The sequence below is a fragment of the Rana temporaria genome, chromosome 3, assembly GCF_905171775.1.
Source record: "Rana temporaria chromosome 3, aRanTem1.1, whole genome shotgun sequence".
NCBI lineage: Eukaryota > Metazoa > Chordata > Amphibia > Anura > Ranidae > Rana > Rana temporaria.
The window spans coordinates 475245436-475267797 of record NC_053491.1 but is presented as its reverse complement, the minus strand read 5'-3'; the positions used below and the strand labels follow the sequence as shown (position 1 = coordinate 475267797).

The 22362-nt window shown below is 41.5% G+C and overlaps 1 protein-coding gene across 1 annotated transcript; it reads right to left on the bottom strand.

Moving 5' to 3' along the window:
- Positions 1–8784: 8784 nt before the first annotated feature.
- Positions 8785–21345, bottom strand: LOC120930704 (olfactory receptor 1468-like). The gene is made up of 2 exons (XM_040341879.1): positions 21163–21345; positions 8785–9726 (listed from the first exon to the last, which is right to left on the bottom strand). The coding sequence occupies exons 1-2, from the start codon at positions 21343–21345 to the stop codon at positions 8785–8787; spliced, it is 1125 nt and encodes a 374-aa protein (XP_040197813.1).
- Between the last annotated feature and the right edge of the window lie 1017 nt (positions 21346–22362).

Below are 22362 nucleotides of genomic sequence, written 5' to 3'. Positions count from 1 at the left end.
AATAAAAATGCCATATAACTATCCACTATTTTATAAACGCTATAACTTTTGCGAAAACCAATCAATAAACACTTATTGCAATTTTTTTTACGTAAAATATGTAGAAGAATAGGTATCGGCCTAAACTGAGGAAAAAAATATATTTTTATATATTTTTGGGGGATATTTATTATAGCAAAAAGAAAAAAATATTCATTTTTTTTCAAAATTGTTGCTCTATTTTTGTTCATAGCACAAAAAATAAAAACCGCAGATGTGATCAAATACCACCAAAAGATAGCTCTATTTGTGGGAAAAAAAGGACACCAATTTTGTTTGGGAGCCACGTCGCATGACCGCGCAATTGTCAGTTAAAGCGACAAAGTGCCAAATCGTAAAAAAAGTGGCCCATACATTGACCAGCAAAATGGTCCGGGGCTGAAGTGGTTAAGCAGCGGGCCAGGAAGCTAGCTGCCCATGTCCTTAATAACCATGAGTCATCATCCATCAGTGGGCCTCCCCACTGACAGATGAATGTAAAGAAAAGAATGCTGGAAATTGCCCTCAATAGAAAAAAACAAACAAAAGCAAAAGCCCCCCCCAGTCCATACCAGGCCCTTTGGGATAGATGATAGATGTTTATCTTATCCCAGAAATATTCATTTTCAAGCATGTGCTTGATAGAACTTCTGAATTCTTCTGCTTATTCATAGATATTATCAGGTGACCTGAGTCCAGGTGACAGATGCACACCGTTGGGTCAGGAGTGCACAACTATGATAGTGGACCCTATGGCTGACTGCTGCGGTTGGAACCCTGGGTGGGGCAGGAAGGCAGGTGCATTGGGGCGCCAACACAGATCCCACAGGGAGCTAGAATGTAAGATTCCCCAGGTTGCGGAGTCTAAGTGCCAGTGGGTGTTCACCAGATCCTCTAGTGGTGAGGATGGACTTTGCTGCAGCTGACATCAGGTCACGGCCCCCAGGGTCTCCCAGCTCACGCTCACGGTAGGTTTTAGGAGGATAAGCTAAAGGTCAGGGGGATAAGCAAACAAGGATAAACGGTGAACAAGCCAAAGGTCAACGGTCACAAGCAGACAGACATAGTCGAGAACGTGCCAAAGGTCAGGGTCACAAGCAAGCAGGGATGGTCGGAAAAATGCCAAGATTGGTAACTGAGACAAACGTAGAGCATGCGAAAATCAGAAACAGGAAACCTATTAAGGCTAGGGTGGAGCCACACTGAGGGAGGATTACATAACCATGCAGGTGTGAGAGAGCAAGCCCTAAGGCTGATACACAGACAAGGTAAGAGACAGACAGGTCATGAAAGTATTACTGGTGCTCAAATAAATTGACAACGTCTCTGAACCCCAAATTAAACCTTTAATGGGGGTAAAAAATTGATAAACATAAAAGTAATAATGATATAGTCCCAAATAGTGATAAGGGATCAAGGCGGACCCCACAAGCAGGATAAACTAACACCACCGTGAAATTGACTTCTTGTGAGGACACCACCTAATGGAAAGCTGCTTACTGCAACCAAGGGGTTAATAGGCCTATAGACAAATCCATCCAGGGAATAGGGACAACAAGCCAAAGGGATTACGCAAACAGATAAGCAGGATATGATTGTTTCTTCACAGGTGAACAGGTCCTCGATCCATGGTTGATTTTCTCCGGAAAAGTAGAGTACTGGAGACAGATCCAGCATTTGCAATAGCTAACAGTACAGCATCAACCTTGTCATCCCAGCAGCTTCTCCAGTTTGCAGCAGATGTAGCCCGAGGCATGGATTACCTGCTAGCAGCTTCAGTGAGATGTCCCGATCACCGGCCGAATCCAGCATCCAGCAGCTGTGTTTAGAGGCATTTCAAGCTGCAAACGTGGCTAAATGCGGCCAAATGCAGTAACTCGCTTAGCAGCATTTAGTTTACAGATGTTTTTCATTTTAACCCCCAAAAAAAGAATTCAAATGCTTCTAGACGCAAACACGGCTAAACTGACGTTTTTAGACGCCGGTTTCTAGCTGTCAAATTAAATCGTTCAGGAGAGGTTGTTAGAAGCTGATTGGCTACAATGCACAGCTGCACCAGATTCTGAGTGCTCCAGTTTTAGTAAATCTTCCCCATCGCATCAACAGGACCAGAAGCAAAGGAAAATCAAACTAACTGGATACTACTGGCAAAAAAAAAAAAAATACGGACAGGGGGTTTTCACTGCTCCCTACTCTATCCAAAATTAAAAAGAAAGTTTATATTTAGATATACAGACCGCTAAAAACAGGCCTGAAAATTATGTCTTGCTTCTTTGAACTGTTTAAGAATAATATTTTTAATTGTAATATCATAAAGATTTATTGTTATCAGAAATCTGGGTAGGCGTTTAAAAAGTTTTAGTGCATGACTATACAATATCAAATTTTAAAGGAAGATGGTTAAAATATTAGAAAATTTTAAAGGAATATAAGTAAAAAAAAAACGTCTAAATACTAGACATGTCTATTCGTTTTCGTCCGAATTTCGGGTATTTTCGTTATCGTTTTAACAAACGAAAACGAACGTGCAGTATACAAAATCCAAAAGATCCGACATAAAAAATGCTTTATTTTTGTTTTCGTTGCTACAACAGTTTGATATAGATAGGAGATTCGAAAAGACGGTGACAATATCGATCTGTGTCTATCGAATCTGCGGTCGAATGTGCCTAACCTTAACTCTATTAGTCCAAGTTTATTCTACATAGAGAGAAAAGATTTGACATTATAGAGACAGTGTTGGGGTAGACCATTCGACATGAACAACGAAGATTCGACGAAGCAGCGAAAAACATACAAACGTTGAATCTGTCATTGAAGGCTTATGGTGTCTGTCGAAAGTTCTAAGAAGATTTGACAAGCAGCTAAACTGTACAACGCTGCAATCGTACATTTTCTGTCAAATGCTTGGCCCATAGGCTATAGAAGAATTTGACTAATAATAATCATTTATAAATATAATTATTACTAGTGTCATACAACATTAGAATTCATCTATAGCTTGTAGGCGGAACATTTGACCGGAAATGTACGATTGCTGCGTCGTACAGTTTAGCTGCTCCGTCGAATCTTCTTAGAACATTTGAAAGACACCATAAGCCTTCAATTGACAGATTCAACCTTAATTAATTTGGATTTTCGGATGAATGCATTTTTATAACGAAACAATATAAATAAAAATGAATTTCGGGAGTAACCAAATAAATGTAATTTATCGGACGAATATTTCAGTGTGCACATGTCTACTAAATACTGATCAAAAACATTTTAAAGGAAGATGGTTTAAATATTAGTAAAAAAAAAAAAAACATCAAAAAGACTACTAAATACTGATCAAAAACAATTACAAAGGTTTCTTTGCTTGATGACAAAGGTTTTCAATGCGGTTGGCCTGACCTCCGCATTTCCCCCTGATACTCTTAGAGCTCATATCACGGTAATCCCAAAGGAGGGGAAAGACCTGGCGGAATGTGGAAGTTATAGACCCATCTCATTACTCAATATGGACTTAAAACTTTTTTTTTCTATCATTCAAAGTTTATTGAAAGATATATAATAGAGCTGTACAGTAAATACAGACAATAAAACCACAATGACAAGAATTGCATCTATATCATATGGCTAGACAAAAGCCGAACTACAACGTGTCATAAGATAATACTTGCATAAAAACAAGCGATGGCTAAACAGCGTTGGGGAGGTCAGTCGGACAACAACTCAAAAATGAAAAACAGACCGTGTTCGTCTGGAGTCTGTAACACAATGTCCGCTAGGTTGTCAGTGAACAGTTGACCATAACAATTCAAAATATGAAGAGAGTATAGAAGTGAGAAAAAGGAAGGTGGACAGACAAGAGAGAAATCAAGAGGGGAGAGCAGGGAAAGGGCGGGAAGGGGGAAGGGGGAAGGATGGGCAGGTGTCCAGCAACAGCAAAGCTTAAAGATCAGTACATTATTAAATTAGCCTTAATAAACCTCAGGGGAGTAAAGCCCTCAGATAAGCCTGCAATGTTTTGAAAGCGAACCACGGAGACCAAATGTCATGGAATTGCTCCACCCTATCCGCAGATTGTGCTACTGAATCTTCCATTTAACAGGTGTCATTTACCTTCTTAAGCCAATCTTTGATAGATGGGGCCTTAGTACTTTTCCAAGCGAGCGGAATTAGGGAATTGGCTGCATTTAACAAATGTTTTGTCAGCAAATTTTTGTATTTTTGTATCTTCTAAAAGAGAAATTAGTAATATAGAGCAGACAACAGGCAGCATCCAGAACAATGCTAGTCTCCGTGATAAGCTTCACATTTTCTCTAACTCCATTCCAGAACTCACTTAGTACCGGGCAGTCCCACCAGATATGTCTGAGACTGCCCAAGTCTGCCTTGCATCTCCAGCACCGGTCCGAAGTAAGAGGGTACCACCTCCTAAGTTTTTCTGGCGTGACATATCACTGTGTCAAAAGTTTGTATGATGTTTCTTGTGTTTTAGTGCTAACTGAGCATTGATGGGCTAAGATACATGCCATCTTCCATTGTTTGTCAGTGATGTCCCTATGCAAAGCTCTGGACCAGGCCTGCTTAAATCTGTCATCAGGAGTGGTGAGTGTATTCTTAAGCCAAGCGTAAGTCACAGAGGTTGTACTCTCAGAACGGGATCCGTCAGCACAGACCTTCTCCAACTCTGTCAACTTCCTAATGAAGTAGGGCTTCCGTGAGCCCCTAGTGGCGTAATCACGCAATTGAAAATAGTGCCACCAGGTAAGACCTGGGAGTCCATAGTCAGACTTGAGTGCCGTTAAACTCTTAAATGAGCCCTTATGGAAACAATCCTTCATTGCAAGTCTAGGGGCGGGTTCCAATGCCTGGAATGTGCGATTACTCACCCCAGGAGGGAAATCTGGGTTATTGCTAACCGGGGAAAGCGGACCAACGATGGAGGTCAGATCCGTTTTGGCAGCGATGGAGCTAAATAACGATAATGTAGTGCCCGTCAGGGGATGTTTTTTAATAGAGTCATTTTGGCAATGCCAGGGGATCCAAGGAGAGAATCGCAGGGGGGTTTCAGTCAGCGAGTTTTCTAGTCCAACCCATGCTTTCGAGGTGCCATGGCAATGCCAGTCAATTACTCTAGTAAGATGTGAGGCCAGATAGTAATTGTAAAAGTTTGGCAGGCCCACCGCCCCTCTCCTTTGGTCTAGTCAGAAGGGAAAATGGTATCCTAGATTTATTACCCCCCCAGAGGAACTATATAAGGGGTAGACTGTAGGAATCTAAAACATGCCTAAGGGATTTTGATTGGCAAGTTCCTCAGGAGGGACAAAAGTCTCGGAAGAACAACCATCTTTAAGATAGCCGCCCTCCCGAACCAGGAGAAGTATTTAGAGTTCCAAGTTTGCAAGTCCTTCTTTATGTCACGCAAGTGCCAGGAAATTATGCTCGTAAATAGATGTCAATTTGGGTGTCAGCCACACTCCTAAGTATTAAAGTGCATTAGTGACTCATCTGAAAGGGCAATTAGCACGGGTCCTTACCAAGGTGTCCTCCTTCAGAGATATTCATAGCCTCAGATTTAGCAAAATTGATTTTAAGGTTCGATACATACCCATATGTGAGGAGCTGGTTCATCAGGTTGGGTATAGTAATGTGGGGCTTGGTCAGAAAAAAACAAGAGGTCGTCAGCATAAGCTGCAATTTTATATTCTGTACCAGAAATTTTAAAGCCCAATACTGACTTGGCTCCACTGACCAACCTGATGAACGGTTCTAACGTCAAAATAAACAAAAGGGGGGACAGGGGGCAGCCCTGCCTAGTCCTGTTTGGAGATTCTGACCTCCTCAAACAAGGTGGAAAAAATTAATGTTCCTGGACTGCCGCACTCTGATAGACGATTTATTGAAACAAAATAAACAAAGGATAAAATCCCAAACTGTATAACATCCAAAAATTCATGCAACACTGCAATCAATGGTAGAAAGTGGACATAGGGGACAAAAAAGCTAACATGTTTGACATCATGGATAGATGCTTATTCCCAGTGGGTAGGTACCGGAGCATGATGGGACTGTGACATCATAAGAGGCCTATATAAATCGGCACCTGACATTACAGCGGGAAGAAGTGTCGCGTCAACATCAGAAGAAGAGAAGAAGGCAGAAGACTGCATAGAAGAGCGGGCTTGCGCCGCCGCTAGTAATTGAGCTAACACAAAGATAACGGCGGCCAGCCCTGAAGGAGAAGGCACCGGAGAGCAAGCGGGAGAAAAACCGGGGAGCGCCGTGAAGACAGCAGAGAGCGGAGAAGATGGAAGAAGACCCCCGGAGAGTGGAGAAGACCCCCGGAGAGCGGAGAAGAGAGCGGAAGAGAGGGGGGCCCCCGGAGCTGACAAATAAATTACTTTAAAAACCCTGTGTCGTGTTTTTTTTTTCTTTTACACTTTGCCTCCAGGTGAATGGGTAGGGGTATGATGTACCCCATATTCATTCACCTAGGGTGGGGGGCCGGTATCTGGGGGCCCCCTTATTAAATAGGGCTCCCAGATTCCGATAAGCCCCCCACCCGCAGACCCTGACAACCAACGGCCAGGGTTGTCGGGAAGAGGCCCTGTCCTTATCAACATGGGGACAGGGTGCTCTGGGGTGAGGGGGCCGCAGGGCGCCCCCCTGCCCCAGAGCACCCAACCCCCCCATGTTGAGGGCATTCGGCCTGGTACGGCTCAGGAGGGGGGGTGCTCGCTCGTCCCCACTCCTTTCCTGACCGGCTGGGTGGCGTGCTTTGGATACGGGTCTGGTATGGATTATGGGGGGACCCCCACGCCGTTTTTTGGCGTAGGGGGATTCTCCTTACAATCCATACCAGACCTAAGGGCCTGGTATGCACCTGGGGGGGAATCCATGCTGGTTTTTTATTTAAAATTTGGCGTGGAGTTCCCTCTCATGATTCATACCTTTTGCCGCGGGTAGAATTGGCGGGAATCCAAGTCGGATCCCTGTCGCTTCTATGGCGGCTTTTTCCCTATCGCGGCAAGCCGGCTCTGTGCTGGCTCCCACGATGGGGCTCGTAGGTGGTCAATCTCGCTGAGAAAGGGAGCGAGATTGACACAATATCGCGGTCACCCACTGTATATGTTTGTTATGTGTTCCTATTTACAGCACATGTTTTAAATATATCCTTAGGCCTCGTACACATGACCGTTTTCCTCGACAGAATCCATCAAGAAACTTGGTGGCAGAGCTTTTTTGCCGAGGAAACCGGTCGTGTGTATGTTTTTCATTGATGAAACTGTTGAGGAACTCGACGAGGAAAAAAGAGAACAAGTTCTCTTTTTCCTCGACGGGAGTCTCAATTTCCTCGTTGTGTTCCTCGTCGGGCTGTTTTTTGACGAGAAAGACGATCGTGTGTATGCTAAGAAACCTGCGCATGCTCAGAATAAAGTATGAGACGGGAGCGTACCTTCAGTAAAAGTAGCGTTTGTAATGGAGATAGCACATTTGTCATGCTGTAACAGTCTGAAAAGTGCAAATCGTCTCTTGCCAAACTTTTATTTAACACGCAGTAACATGAGATTAGAAAAAGCAGCCCCAAGGGTTGTGACAGTGGAATCGAACTTCCCCAGCCGTTGTATGTGTTGTATGTCACTGTGTTTGAGAACGAGGAGATTTGGTCTTGACCGTGTATACGCAAAGAAAGCTTGTTGAGTTTCTCGACAAGCCTAACAAGGAACTCGTCAAGGAAAACTATTAGGTAGATTCACAAAGAGTTAGGCCGGCTTATCAGTAGATAAGCCGACCTAACTCAGAATCTACGCCGACTTATGTTTAAGTGTATTCTCAATCAGAGATACACTTAAATATGGCCGCTAGGTGGCGCTTCCATTGTGGTTGGCGTAGAATATGCAAATCAGTAGATACGCCGATTCACGAACGTACGCCCGGCCGCCGCAGTGCATTTACGCCGTTTACGTTAGAGATAGGCCGCCTAAAGTTAGAGCTTGGCCCTGGATGGAATAGTAATGTTAAGTATGGCCGCCGTTCCCGCGTCAAAATTCTATTTTTTTACGTCGTTTGCGTAAGTCGGCATTGAATCGGGATTTACGTTGTTTACGTCCACGTCAAAATCAATAGGCCCGTGCGGCGTACTTAGCCGCAAAGCACACTGGTAAATGTAGGCGCCCAGCGCATGCACAGCTAAAAAAAAAAACATCAAAAACGTAAGGTCAAGCCCCATTAACATAAAACACGCCCCCTTACACACATTTGAATTAGGCGCCCTTACGCCCGCCTGCTTTAGACTACGCCGCCGTAACTTAGCAGGCAAGTACATTGTGAATCATGTACTTGCCTAGCTAACTTACGGCGGCGTAGCCTAAACACGCTAAGCTATGCCGCCGCAAGTTTAATCCTATCTACCTGAATCTACCTATATGTGTCTTTTCCGACGAGTTCCTCGGTCGTGTGTACGAGGCCTTACATTTGGATGTTTCTAAGCAGAAGGTGTCATGGCTGACTGCAAGCATTTCTTAGCTAGCTTGGTGAGATCTGTCTGGGCTGGGGACTGGCTGAGTCCAGTTCATATTAACATACACTACATAATGGTAAACACTCCTCATATCAAAGGGAACCCAATAGAATGTATCCTTGTTGGAAGTTCCAATAAAGAGCATCTGGAACTAAAGGTGGCATATTTTTTTTGAGTTTTGACATGTAATAAATATAAAATAGATATTAGCCTAACTTTGATGCAAAAACGGAAATTTAAATTCAAATTCAATATTAACATTGATATTCTAAACTTTTTTTAATATGCATTATATAACCTAAAGCATTTTTTATGTCTTTATTCCTCAAACTGTATATAAAAGGGTTTATAAAAGGAGTAAACACTGTGTACATCAAAGTCAGTATCTTACTGATCATCTGTGACTTCCCTTCATTTGGAAGGACATACATGGAGATTAGAGTCCCATAAAATATAGACACAACTGTCAGATGGGAGCTGCAAGTAGAAAAGGATTTCAGTCTCCCTGAAATGGACGAAATCTTTAATATGGTTAAAGCAATGTAGATATATGAAATTACTATAAAGAGAAATGGCAAAACTGTGACAGCAGTACTAAGCAATGTGGACTCCATCTGAACGATGGATGTGTCTGAGCAAGAAAGTTTCACCACAGGAGCAAAATCACAGAACAATTGGTCAATAGTATTCGGCCCACAGAATTCTAATGAACACACACCATGTATTATAATTGATGTTAAAGAACTACTTAACAGCCAGGCTACAAAAACAAACGTAATGCAAAGAACTTGGCTCATAATTGAGACATAATGCAGAGGATAACAGATGGCTAGATAGCGGTCATAGGACATGACCATCAGAATAAAACATTCAAATGTTCCTGATGCAATAAAGAAATAAAGCTGTGTGATGCATCCAGGAAAAGATATGGATGGTTGCTCATGTAGGACAATATTAAGCATGTTCGGGGCAATATCAGTAATCAATATGATGTCAGATACAGACAGCTGGACAAGGAAGAAGTACATGGGAGAATGGAGGGATTTGCTGTAGGACACCAGTGTGATGATCAGGATATTTTCACATATTGTCACACAATATATAATGAGGATGAAGTAGAAGACCAAAAGGTTAAATTTGGCCATATTGTGAAATCCCAAAAAGAATATTGTTGTAATATTACTCTTAGATACGATCTGTGTAAGAATATAAGTATAATATAAAAATTTACATATAATAACTGCTAAATATAAACTTACATTTTTTGATTGTATATAAATCAATTTTTAAGGTTTCAAAAAGGAAGAAGGAATGTATTCCTACAGGCACCCTTTTATGTTGATACCTGTCTAATGCCGTGTACACAAGGTCATAATTTCCAATGAAAAAAGTCAGACTGAGTTTTTTATCGGATATTCTGACCGTGTGTATGCCCCATCAGACTTTTTCAGTCAGAAATTCCGACGGACTTAGAAAGAGAACACGTTCCGTTCATCTGTAAGGAATTCTGATGGAGAAAAAAAGGAATTTGGTGTGTCCGTGTGTATGCAAGACAGCTTGAGCGGAATTTGGTCGGAAAAACCCGTCGGAGTCTATTCCGACGGCAAAAACGGTCGTGTGTACGTGCCATTAGAGGGCATTTCCCTAATTTTGGAAAGGATTTATTTTTAACATATTTGCAGAGATTTACTAAAACTGAAAAAGGCAACAACTGCATAGAAACCAACCAGCTTCCAGGTATTATTGCCAGGCTGAAGTTATAAGCTGATTGGCTACCATGCACAGCTGCAAGAGATTCTGAGTGCTCCAGTTTTAGTAAGAGCCAGTTCACACAGGAGCGACCTGTCAGGCGACTTAGCCGCCTGACAAGTCGCGGTTCATAGTAGTCAATGGAACCGTTCTAATAGGAGCGACGCAAGTCGCTCTGACTTAGAAAAAAGTTCCTGTATGACTTTGGGGACAAATCGGGGCGACTTGCATTGACTTCAATACAGAAGTCATTTTGCAAGTTGCCTCTCAAGTCTCCTTGAGATCGACTTGCCGAGTTGTCCCCAAAGTCGTGCCGCCTGTGTGTTAACCGGCTCTAAATCTTCCCCATTGTGTCAACAGGGCTATAAGCAAAGGAAAATCAAACCAAATGGACACAGCTGGCAAAACAATTAAATACAGACATGGGGTTTTACCTGCTTCCTACTCTATCCAAAAAAAAATAAAAAATATTTAGATATACTTAAATATTTGTGAAGACCTCTAAAAACATACATGAACATTGTGTCTTATTTCTTTGAACTGTTTAAGAATAATATTTTCACTTGTAATATAATAAAGATTTATTGTTATCAGAAATCATGGTAGGCGTTTAAATAGTTTTAATGCATTACTAAAAAATATATTTAAAATATTAAATATATACATTTTAAAGGAAGATGGTTAAAATATAATTAAATGGTTAAAATATTATTAAAAAAAAACTACTTAATACTGATCATAAACAATTTAAAGAAATATTTGTAAAAAAAAAAAAAAACGACTAAATACCGATCAAAAACAATTAGGCCTCGTACATACGACTGTTTTCCTTCGACAGAATCCATCAAGAAACGTCGTGTGTATGTTTTTCATCGAGGAAACTGTCAAGGAACTCGACGAGGAAAAAAGAGAACAAGACGGGAGCGCACCTTCAGTAAAAGTAGCGTTTGTAATGGAAATAACACATTTTTCACGCTGTAACAGTCTGAAAAGTAAAAAAAAGTCTCTTACCAAACTTTTACTTAACACGCAGTAACATGAGATTAGCAAAAGCAGCCCCAAGGGTTGTGCCAGTGGAATCGAACTCCCCCTGCCATTGTATGTGTTGTACGTCACCATGTTTGAGAACGAGGAGATTTTGTCTTGACAGTGTGTACGCAAAGAAAGCTTGTCAAGTTTCTCGACAAGCCTAACAAGGAACTCGTCGAGGAAAACGATGTGTCTTTTTCGACGAGTTCCTTGGTCGTGTGTACGAGGCCTTACAAAGGTTTCTTGATGACAATCCATATATGGTTGCTTGCTAACATAAAAGTAAACCAAAACATTCATTTGATGAATGCCATATGTACATAAAAAAAATATGCATAGCTTAAATGGGTTGTAAAGGTTTGTTTTTTTATTTTCTAAATATGTTCCTTTAAGCTAATGCATTGTTGGTTCACTTACCTTTTACTTCGATTTCCATTCTAAATGTTTTTTTTTCTTTGTCTGAATCTCTCATTTCCTGTTTCTCCTCATCCGAATGGTGGTTAGTCAGCCAGAACAGCTTACTGAGGAGGAACATGAAGTGAGAAATTCAGACAAAGAAAACAAAGAAAAAAATAACATTTAGAAGGGAAATAGAAGGAAAAGGTAAGTGAACCAACAATGCACTAGCTTAAAGGAACCTATTTAGAAAATAAAAAACAAACCTTTACAACCCCTTTAATTTTAACAAATCTTTGGACATTCCTAACAAGTTCTCTACAAGTGCAGTTGCTTCCAGAGCTTGGTAAATGAGGTAAAGCTGAACTTTGCAAAAAAAAAACGTAATCCTGGATCAATTGTATTTTGACCTGCACATGATTGGATGATGGAAGTCAGCAGAGCTTCTGTTCCTTCACTAAGTTCTAGAAGCAACTACACATTCAGAATGCAACTGCACTTTGCAAAGTCTACAGTATATTTGTCCTTAGTAAATGAACCCCAATCTGTCTGTATAAAACCCTACTTTTCTGTTTTGAGTAAGATATGATTAAAATACCGTTCAGTTTTTATTTTATATATTTTTCTCGTCAAATTTGTGTATTATTTTTTTTAAATATAACAAAGATTGACAAATTGAGTACATATAGGATTGAGGTACAATATTCAAATAGCAATAAAGCTAAACATATCGATTTATGAATATAAAAAGTGAAAAAATGCGCATACCAAAAAGAAACTTAAAAAAGCAGCAGACTCAAAATGTTATACAGCATATAAATCAGTAGTTAAAAAGTGGGAGTTGCGCTAAAAATAATAATAAATGAGTGACCATATATAAATAAAAATAAAAAATCGCTGAGCCAGAGTCAGCTCAATCAAAAAACAAAATATAGAGTATAAAAACTCAATATGTGTTCATAAACAAATCAATAAAAAATATATATTATAAAATTGAAAAAAGTCCCCAAAAGAAAGTCCAAAAACACTAGGAAGTGAATCCAAATCTGTGGTTTAAAGTTGGGACAATATCCAAGTGAAAGAATTCAGGCTTGACCCTTACCAGAAGTATAGATCCCAGGGGATCAAGAAGAGCCTTCCGTACTGTAACCACAAATATGTGGAGCGGTCCTATGTGGAGCGATACAGGGGATCCTACTTCCGTAGACTCAGCCCAGTGAGAAGCAAAAGGAAAAAAAAGAAAAACAAAAATAGTGCAAAAACGGATGATAAGCAGACACAGACTAACTCCCAGTGGCTAAAGTTGACAGACACTGTGCAGTAAAGCTGGGGTCCCACCACCAAACGAACACACTGACCCTTACCAAAGATAAGCGACCCTCAAAGGATCAGTTTTGCATGTCAGTGTGTAACGATCTACAGCAGGAAGGCGCTTGTCAAGCAGGTCATTTTGATCCAGAGGTCAGGTAACCAGGAAACATGAAAGATATGCAAGCTCTCATAGTGAAATACCATCAAAGTTTAATTTGATGACCACGTGACCACGTCTATACGAAGACGAAACGTTGGGAGGTTGGCGTGCTGACGTCATCGCGTACAGAGGACGTGCCTCGTTTGTTTGTTTGCCGGCCGGCTACTTTTTATCTCTGCTGCATTGAACCTTTTTAATTGTAAGTGCTCTACTTTCTTTTTTAATTAAACTTTGATGGTATTTCACTATGAGAGCTTGCATATCTTTCATGTTTCCTGGTTACCTGACCTCTGGATCAAAATGACCTGCTTGACAAGCGCCTTCCTGCTGTAGATCGTTACACACTGACATGCAAAACTGATCCTTTGAGGGTCGCTTATCTTTGGTAAGGGTCAGTGTGTTCGTTTGGTGGTGGGACCCCAGCTTTACTGCACAGTGTCTGTCAACTTTAGCCACTGGGAGTTAGTCTGTGTCTGCTTATCATCCGTTTTTGCACTATTTTTGTTTTTCTTTTTTTTCCTTTTGCTTCTCACTGGGCTGAGTCTACGGAAGTAGGATCCCCTGTATCGCTCCACATAGGACCGCTCCACATATTTGTGGTTACAGTACGGAAGGCTCTTCTTGATCCCCTGGGATCTATACTTCTGGTAAGGGTCAAGCCTGAATTCTTTCACTTGGATATTGTCCCAACTTTAAACCACAGATTTGGATTCACTTCCTAGTGTTTTTGGACTTTCTTTTTTCAATTTTATAATATATATTTTTTATTGATTTGTTTATGAACACATATTGAGTTTTTATACTCTATATTTTGTTTTTTGATTGAGCTGACTCTGGCTCAGCGATTTTTTATTTTTATTTATATATGGTCACTCATTTATTATTATTTTTAGCGCAACTCCCACTTTTTAAATATCGATTTATGAGCAGAGTATATAACAATGTAAAAATGTAATGAGTAGAGTAACAAATAAACCAATAAAGTATTACATCAAAAGCATTATAAAATTCGATCCTAATCTATATTTGTATTCTTTATGTCTGTGTCCTGTTGGGGGAGATTTCCCTTTACTTATGTAGCAAAGACTCAACAGGAAGTGAAATAAATCCTTCTCATCTTAGACTGTCACAGAAACAAATGTCCCTCATTGGAAAGATTTATCCACACTTCTTCTTTACCTCAACTTTATCATTTTGGATTTCCATCACTTTCAATCTTAGGGACAAGGGTCACCAGGACAAATCGTGTGAGTGAACCTCTCCAGAGGGAACACAGACAGAATTCAAAACCAGACAGTGGTTCTTCAACTTCTTTCATCTATCCAAAACTAGAAGAAAAATGTTTTGGCTCTATATACGTATACTAAATGAATGTAAGAATGAGAGACAAAAAGATAAAATGATAGTATATAAAATAAATGTATTGCACTGTGGAGATAAGCAGTGGCTTAAAAAGCTTCTACATCAGTTATGTGTGATCGGTGTACAACCCCTGGTAAATAAATAGGAAATCATTATTTAAACAGTCTCAATAATTCCACAGAGAGCAAAGTAGATCTCTGCTGATTACACACGTGACTAATACAATTAGAATTTGTTTATATTTCCTATAAAACATATTCAATTAAAAATGATGCATGCAATAGATTAATAAAAGATTTAAATAACCTAAACTTATTTGAGGGTACATTTCCAGTTTCAGTAATACCCTCAGGATCGATACTGAATGAGAAGGTTTAACCACTTCAGCCCCGGAAGGATTTGCCCCCTTAATGACCGGGCCATATTTTATAATACTGTACTGCATCGCTTTAACTGACAATTGGGCGGCCGTGAGATACTGTACCAAAACAAAATGTATGTCCCTTTTTTCTCCACAAATAGAGCTTTCTTTTGGTGGTATTTGATCACCTCTGCGTTTTTTTTTTCTGCTATAAATCAAAAAAGAGCGACAATTTTGAAAAAAACACAATATTTTTGTACTTTTTGCTATAATACATATACCGATAAAAGAAAAAAAAAATCTTCAGTTTAAGCCAATATATATTTTCTTCTACATATTTTTGGTAAAAAAATCACAATGGACGTATACTGATTGGTTTGCAAAAAAAGTTATAGCGTCTACAAAATAAGGGATAGATTCATGGCATTTTTATTATTTTCATTTATTTACTAGTAATAAAGGGAAAGCATGGGCTTCCCCAGTGACATAGTCAGAGGGTGCGTCAGAGGGGGACGGGTCACATGACGGGTGTCCCCGTTTTACCTATATAAGAGCTGTCATAGCTCAAGCCGCGTCATTTACCGGGCTGTCTCCTGGATGATCTTCTCATCGCTGGACCCCGGTGGAGAGGAGATCACCCGTCGCTGTATACCGACAATGTCGGAGCGGGGTGCGGGGATCGAGAGTGGATTACCACCGCTGGATTTTTTTATTTTAATTTTTTTAAATAAAGAACTTGTTTCCACGGTGTGTGTGTTTTTTACAATTATTTACACTTCCTTAGTGAATTGGTAGAGGTACAATGTACCCCATTACCAATTCACATAGCGGGGGCAGGATCTTGGGGTCCACTTTGTTAAAGGGGTCTTCCAGATTCTGATAAGCCCCCGCCTGCAGACCCCCACAACCACTGCGCAAGAGTTTTGGGGATGAGGACCTTGTCCCCATTAACATGGGGACATCCTTCCCATGTTGAGGGCATGTGGCCTGGTACGGTTCTCTCGTCCCCCCCTCTTTTCTGCGGCCGGCCAGGTTACATGCTTGGATAAGGGGCATGGTGTGGATTTTTGGGGGAACTCCACGCCATTTTTTTTATTTGGGGTGGAGGTCCCCTTAAAATCCACACCAGACCTGAATGGTCTGGAATGGATATTTGGGGGGAACCCCATGTCATTTGTTTTTAAATTGATGGCGGGGTTCCCCTTAATATTCATACCAGACCTGAAGGGCCTGGTAACTGAACTTGGGGGGACCCCCCTGCTTTTTTTTTTTATGAATGAATTCTCTCTAAATTGCCGGAAGCCGACAATTCATTAAAGCCGCAAGTGATTTTTAAATGACTTTTTTTCCTTCAGAAATTATACTTTGTGCAGAGACAGTTCTAAGCATGGGAAACATGCGCTATTTCACAGGCATACTTTATACCCCCCTAGGTACGAAATTTAAAGGAATATTTCACTCTTATTGTTTCACTTTAAGCATTATTAAATTCACTGCTCCCGAAACAACTGCCATTTTTAAAACTTTTTTTTGCATTGATACATGTCCCCTGGGGCAGGACCCAGGTCCCCCAAACACTTTTTAGGACAATAACTTGCATATTAGCCTTTAAAATTAGCATTTTAGATTTTAAACTTTCGAGTCCCATAGACTTTTGGTGTGTTCGCAGGTTCTGGTGCGAACCGAACGGGGGGGGGGGAGGGGTACGTTGTTCGGCTCATCCCTAGTGACAAATACAAAAACATGGAAAAGATTTTAGCGGCACGCTGGCCCATTCTAGTAAAGAACCCTCATTTGATAACTACCATTGACACAAAACCCAAAGTTACATATAGAAAATGTAGAAATATAAAGAGCAAAATTGCACCTAGCAAAAGCAAAAATAAGTCAGTCCAACTCATCTTACCACGACTAGTGCTCATACCCCTTAGGCCCCGTACACACGTCCAAGGAACTCGACGGGCAAAACACATCGTTTTGCCCGTCGAGTTCCTTGTGAAGCCGCCGAGGATCTCGGCGAGCCGAAATTTCCCATTGAACAACGAGGAAATAGAGAACATGTTCTCTATTTCCTCGCCGAGATCCTCGTCGGCTTCCTCGGCCGAAAGTGTACACATGGCCGGGTTTCTCGGCAGAATTCAGCTCCGACCTAGTTTCTGGCTGAATTCTGCCGAGAAACTCGGTCGTGTGTACGGGGCCTGAGAGGGATGTACCAGTGTAAAAAAAACACTCTGTTTGACTTGTCAGTTTATACACCATGGTCAAAAACCTTTTTCCATTAAAGGGAAACGTTATACTCTTAAGGAATTTTTTAATTGTTCGGCCTCGTACACACGACCGAGAATCTCGTCGTAAAAGAAACGTTGTTTTCCTCGACATTTTCCTTGCATACACACTGTCAAGACAAAATCTCGTCATTCTCAAACGTAGTGATGTACAACACATATGACGGCACTATAAAGGGGAAGTTCTTTTCCACTGGCGCCACCCTTGGGGCTGCTTTTGCTTATCTTGTGTTACTGCATGTTAGTAAAAGTTTGGTGAGAGACGATTCGTGGTTTTCAGTCTTCGTGCTTTCAGATAGTTTTCTGCGGTTCAGTTTGTGCTTGTGGGTTTGTATCTTGTCTTTCAGGGCGTGTAGTCAGGTCGTATTTGTTTTAAAGTGTGTTCCTGTCCGCTCATTTCTGATTTTCAGGTCGTTCTTCATAGGACTTGCTGTTCTTCAGTGCGTTCTGTTTAGTTTGTACATTCGTTCTGATTAGACGTTCGTTTTCTAGCCATGTTGCAGGCACCTGCTCGTCGTAGAGTTCGTGTTGTGCAGTCGGTGTGTGTTGGTCTTATTGTTTTAGACCAAGACGGGGCCATGAACAGGGTGAGGAGGCGTTCATGGACCAAGAAATTGGTTGCTCCGTAGGAGCCAATTTTCCCATATGCCTCTGCTGCGGGAGATCCAGGAGAATAATCCTGAGGATTACAGGAATTTCCTTGGGATATCTCCGTTTTCCAGCAGCTCTTGGCTTTGGTGTCATCCTATGTCACCAGGCAGGACACCGTTATGCGGGAATCCATCAGCGCTGAGCAGAGGCTAGTTGCCACGTTATGCTATCTGGTAACTGGAAGAAGCTTGCAAGACTTGAAGTTCACGACAGGCATCTCCCCCTAGGCTCTGGGCCTTATAATCCCAGACACCTGTTCTGCCATTATACAAGTCCTGCAGGAGGACTATATGAGGGTAAGTTTTCTCCTTTAATATCACATTCAATGTATTTAATGTATGCTAATGTATTGTATGTTTTCCCTCCTTCCCTAATTACCATGATTGTAATATGCTGTGAATGTCCCCTTTGCCCCAATGCATGCTGTAAGTTTTTAATGCTCCTTTTTTGGCCTACTTCCCTTCACTAACCTCTCCAGCATTCTATCCTGGGCCCAAACACACCTATCCTAGTCTGTTAACAATGTTTTTTGTAAGATCCATTGTAGTGCTTAATCCTCCCCCCCCCCTAAAATGTGTTTTAAAGTATAGCTTTACCTTTTTTTTTCTTTTTTGAGGTCCCAAACTCATCTAGTCCCCCCCCCCCCTAAAATGTGTTTTAAAGTATAGCTTCGCTTCTTTTTTTTTTTGAGGTCCCAAACTCATCTGTCCCCTCCCTCCTAAAGTTTTTGCAATGGTCCATCAGAGGGGATGAGGAATGTGAGAATTGGGCCTTATATTTTTGTCTTTAAATGCTCCTTAAAAGAAATGTTATAATGATGTTGGCCAATAATGTTTTTGTATAATCTGCTTGCAATGTTATGTGCAAAAGTACAATTTTTTGTATCTTGTTTCATTCCACAGCTTCCTTCCACGCCACAGGAATGGCACACTGTGGCATCAGAGTTTGCTACGCGGTGGGACTTCCCCAACTGCGGTGGAGCCATTGTGCCACCCCCCCGTTCGGGTTCCTATTACTACAACTACAAGGGGTTTCATAGCATTGTGCTGATGGCGGTGGTGTCAGCACAGTATGAGTTCCTCTTTGTGTATGTGGGCTTTGTGGATGTGGGGAAGAACGGCCGGATGTCGGATGGGGGATCCTTCAGGCAGACGGAGTTTGCGCTTCGTCTCCAGAGTGATGACCTTGCATTGCCACCAGATGCAGAGAATGTGGAAGGACTCCCCTTTGTGTTTATGGCGGATGAAGCCTTTGGCCTGGGACAGCCTCTAATGAGGCCATTCCCCCAGCATACCCTCACCCCAGCGAGGAGGGTGTTCAACTACCGGCTGGCCAGTGCCCGAAGAGTTGTGGAGAACGCCTTAGGGATAATGGTCAGCCGGTTCCGCCTGTTTTTTACCTCTATGCATATGGGGGAATATAAATGGAACTATATCGTTTTTTGTTGCTATATTCTCCTTAATTTTCTACGGAGACAGTCTCCTGTATAGCCACAGTTGGGCCCGAGGCCGGACTTACCTCAGCTGAAATCGCCTTGGCGGGAATAGAACATGCCCGTACTGGCTTGCCCCCCCAAAGTGCCCGTGCAGTCCGGGATAAGTATGTGCAATATTTCACGGGTAGGGGAGCCATTCCTATGCCAGCAATTATGTAAATTCATTATTTTAAGAAAAAACATAAAGAAATCTGTTTAAGAAATGTTTGATGTCTTGCTTGTGTTTATTTTAGCTATCTCCTAGTTTTCCCTAGTGTACTACTTGTAGTGTCAAGTGTATTTTCATTATCAACTAACATCCATTTCACAGGTAACACCAAAACTAAACACAACAAACGTTCTAGGGAATTTGAGAAAAACAAGCCACACGTTGTCGTTTTTAAAAAAAATTACTTGGTGCATATTCACACACATGGTCTTAAAAAGAGGTGTATAATTTTTTATTTTTTTATTGCCATATAACATACCACAAAATACAACAATGTAAACCTCTAGGCAATATCTTAGACATTCTAATGTTTATTAAATTGTCTACCTGCCCATAATAAGATGGGGTGTTGTCACCCCTGGACAAGCCACAATTTGAAGATGGAAACAAAATTGTGTAGCGCTATGGCAAATTAATATCTATAGTGGTAGTTCCTCATGGGAACAAAGGAAATATAAATAAAGTAACAAATGCAATAAAGAAGTTCTCATGAAAGATAAAGTCCAATGGTTGTAAACACAAAGTCCATATATCTGTAGACACCACGTGCAAAATGAGGGAACTTGATTAGAATCCCATCGAGACAAATAGTGTAGTAAGTGATCACCGCCACCAGTGGTAGTAAATGGAGGCTTGAAATGATGTATGTCAATCAAGTCATAACAAGCTTCAAGTACCAGACAGGGTACACAAAGTAGCAATCACCAAAAAACTTGCTAGAAGTAATCAATCAGTGTATGATCATAAATGGATAACCTTGGATCTTTGCAGCTCAGCAAGGGGTTAAATAGTTGAAAGAAAATGGAAAGAGAAGGGCCACATAGTGTAAACCGGTATAAAACTGGGTATTTATTGTAAAAAGATAGCAAGTGCACTCACATGTATCTGGATAAAAACTTGTATATTCTATAGTATGAGGCGGCAGTGGAGGCGACCCTAACAATTTGAAGATGCACACAGTCTTTCTAGGGTTAAAAATTGGTATTTTCCTCCTGATCCCTATTGTCAACATGTGCTATCTGCCATCATGGGTGATCAATGGACGTGTTTTGTGGGTGCAACCCCTTCTTCCTTTCACCTACTTGAGTAGCGAGGAAGGGGTTGCACCCAGTTTACTTATTTTTTTAACACTTTTTCAAACAAGCCACAATTTGAACATGCACACAGTGGGTCAACATGTGCTATCTGTCATCTCAGGATATCTATGTCCGTGTTTTGTGGGTGCAACCCCTTCTTCCTTTCACCTACTAGTAGCGAGGAAGTGGTTGCACCACCAAAACACAGACATAGATATCCTGAGATGACAGATAGCACATGTTGACCCACTGTGTGCATGTTCAAATGTTGGCTTGTTTGAAAAAGTGTTAAAAAAATATGTAAACTGAAAAAAAGGTGGTTTTATTAGTTTCCCCCCAAGTCATCAATTATGCCCTTAAATGTTTGCTCAATAAAGGCCATTTTTTTATGATGTACATCTCCCTACTACACACCTTGATTTGGAGGAGGATGTTTTGGGCCCTCAAACGGGAGAATTAAGGACTTTCTTCAGCCACATGTTCATCCCCTAAACCAAAAACAACAAACAAAAGGTATTAGGAAATCTGGAGGCCTACATCTCTTATTACCTGAAGCTGTAGTGACAGATACTGACCTGTTGTGAGAATTTCCACTACGTCCTCCAGGTCTCCTTCCTCCACTTCTCCTTCCTCCACTTCTCCTTCCTCCACATCCTGAGGTCTGGGTTCCTGGTGAGGTGGTTGGTGAAGTCTGGGTGCCTGGCGAGGTGGTTGGTGAGGTTTGTGTTTCATGGGGTCTGATGAGGAGTGGTGTCCTCCCAGTCTTCTCTCCCCTATGAAAATTAAACTGTGCACTTAGCACACACATATTTGAGGGCAAAAATAGGAATATTAAACATTGCTTGGAAAACAGTGCCTCCCATCCGCCTTCCAACAAGAAGGGCCAGGAGGGATAGGAGTGTGAGCGAGGCAGCACTGTCCCTGATTAAAGAGGCACAGGCCACACTCCAGCAGCCTACAACCCCTGAAGAGGGCTATGGCACTCTAGTAATGGCCAAAATGAGCCAGATGTCCATGGACCAAAGCCTCATATTCGAGCCCCTCCTAATTAGTTTGCTCAATAAGGGGGTGAGGGCGACACTTACAGAGGACACAGTAATTTGTAGCCACAGCCATCCTCCTCAACCTGCTTCTTCTCAACCTCATCCTCCACCACCTTCTTCACCACCTTCTTCTCCTCCACCTTATTCTCCTCCACCTTCTTCTCCTCCACCTTCTTCTCCTCCACCTTCATCTCCTCCACCTTCATCTCCTCCACCTCCTCCTCCTCCACCTTCTTCTCCTCCTCCTGGCACAAGTACACCTCCAGAGGCACAGGCTCCAGGCAAGCGGAGATAGAAGGCTGCAGAGAAGGCTGCAGGGCAGGCTGCAGAGAAAGCAGCAAAGAAGGCTGCAGGGAAGGCAGCAAAGAAGACTGGAGGGAAGGCTACCAGCAGGACCAGAAAGTGATGACCTTGCATCAAGGTGGTCTGACAGAAGGCAGCCTGTTGTAGTACCACAAACTTGGGGCATGTATCTGACCTGCTGCTGTTCCTGACCTCTGGGAGTCCAGGACCAGATTGGGCTCCCTCCTGTATGTGCTTCTCAATGTCCCAATTTTAGTTTCCACACAGAGTTGCACAAATGGCAGCAGGTTCTCCAGTGCTGCCTTCTATTTATTTTATTTATGTTCTTTACCAGAATAAATGGTAATTTTTTTCTTTTCTTTTACAGTTCATACTTGTTTTTAATCAACCCAAACATTTAGCT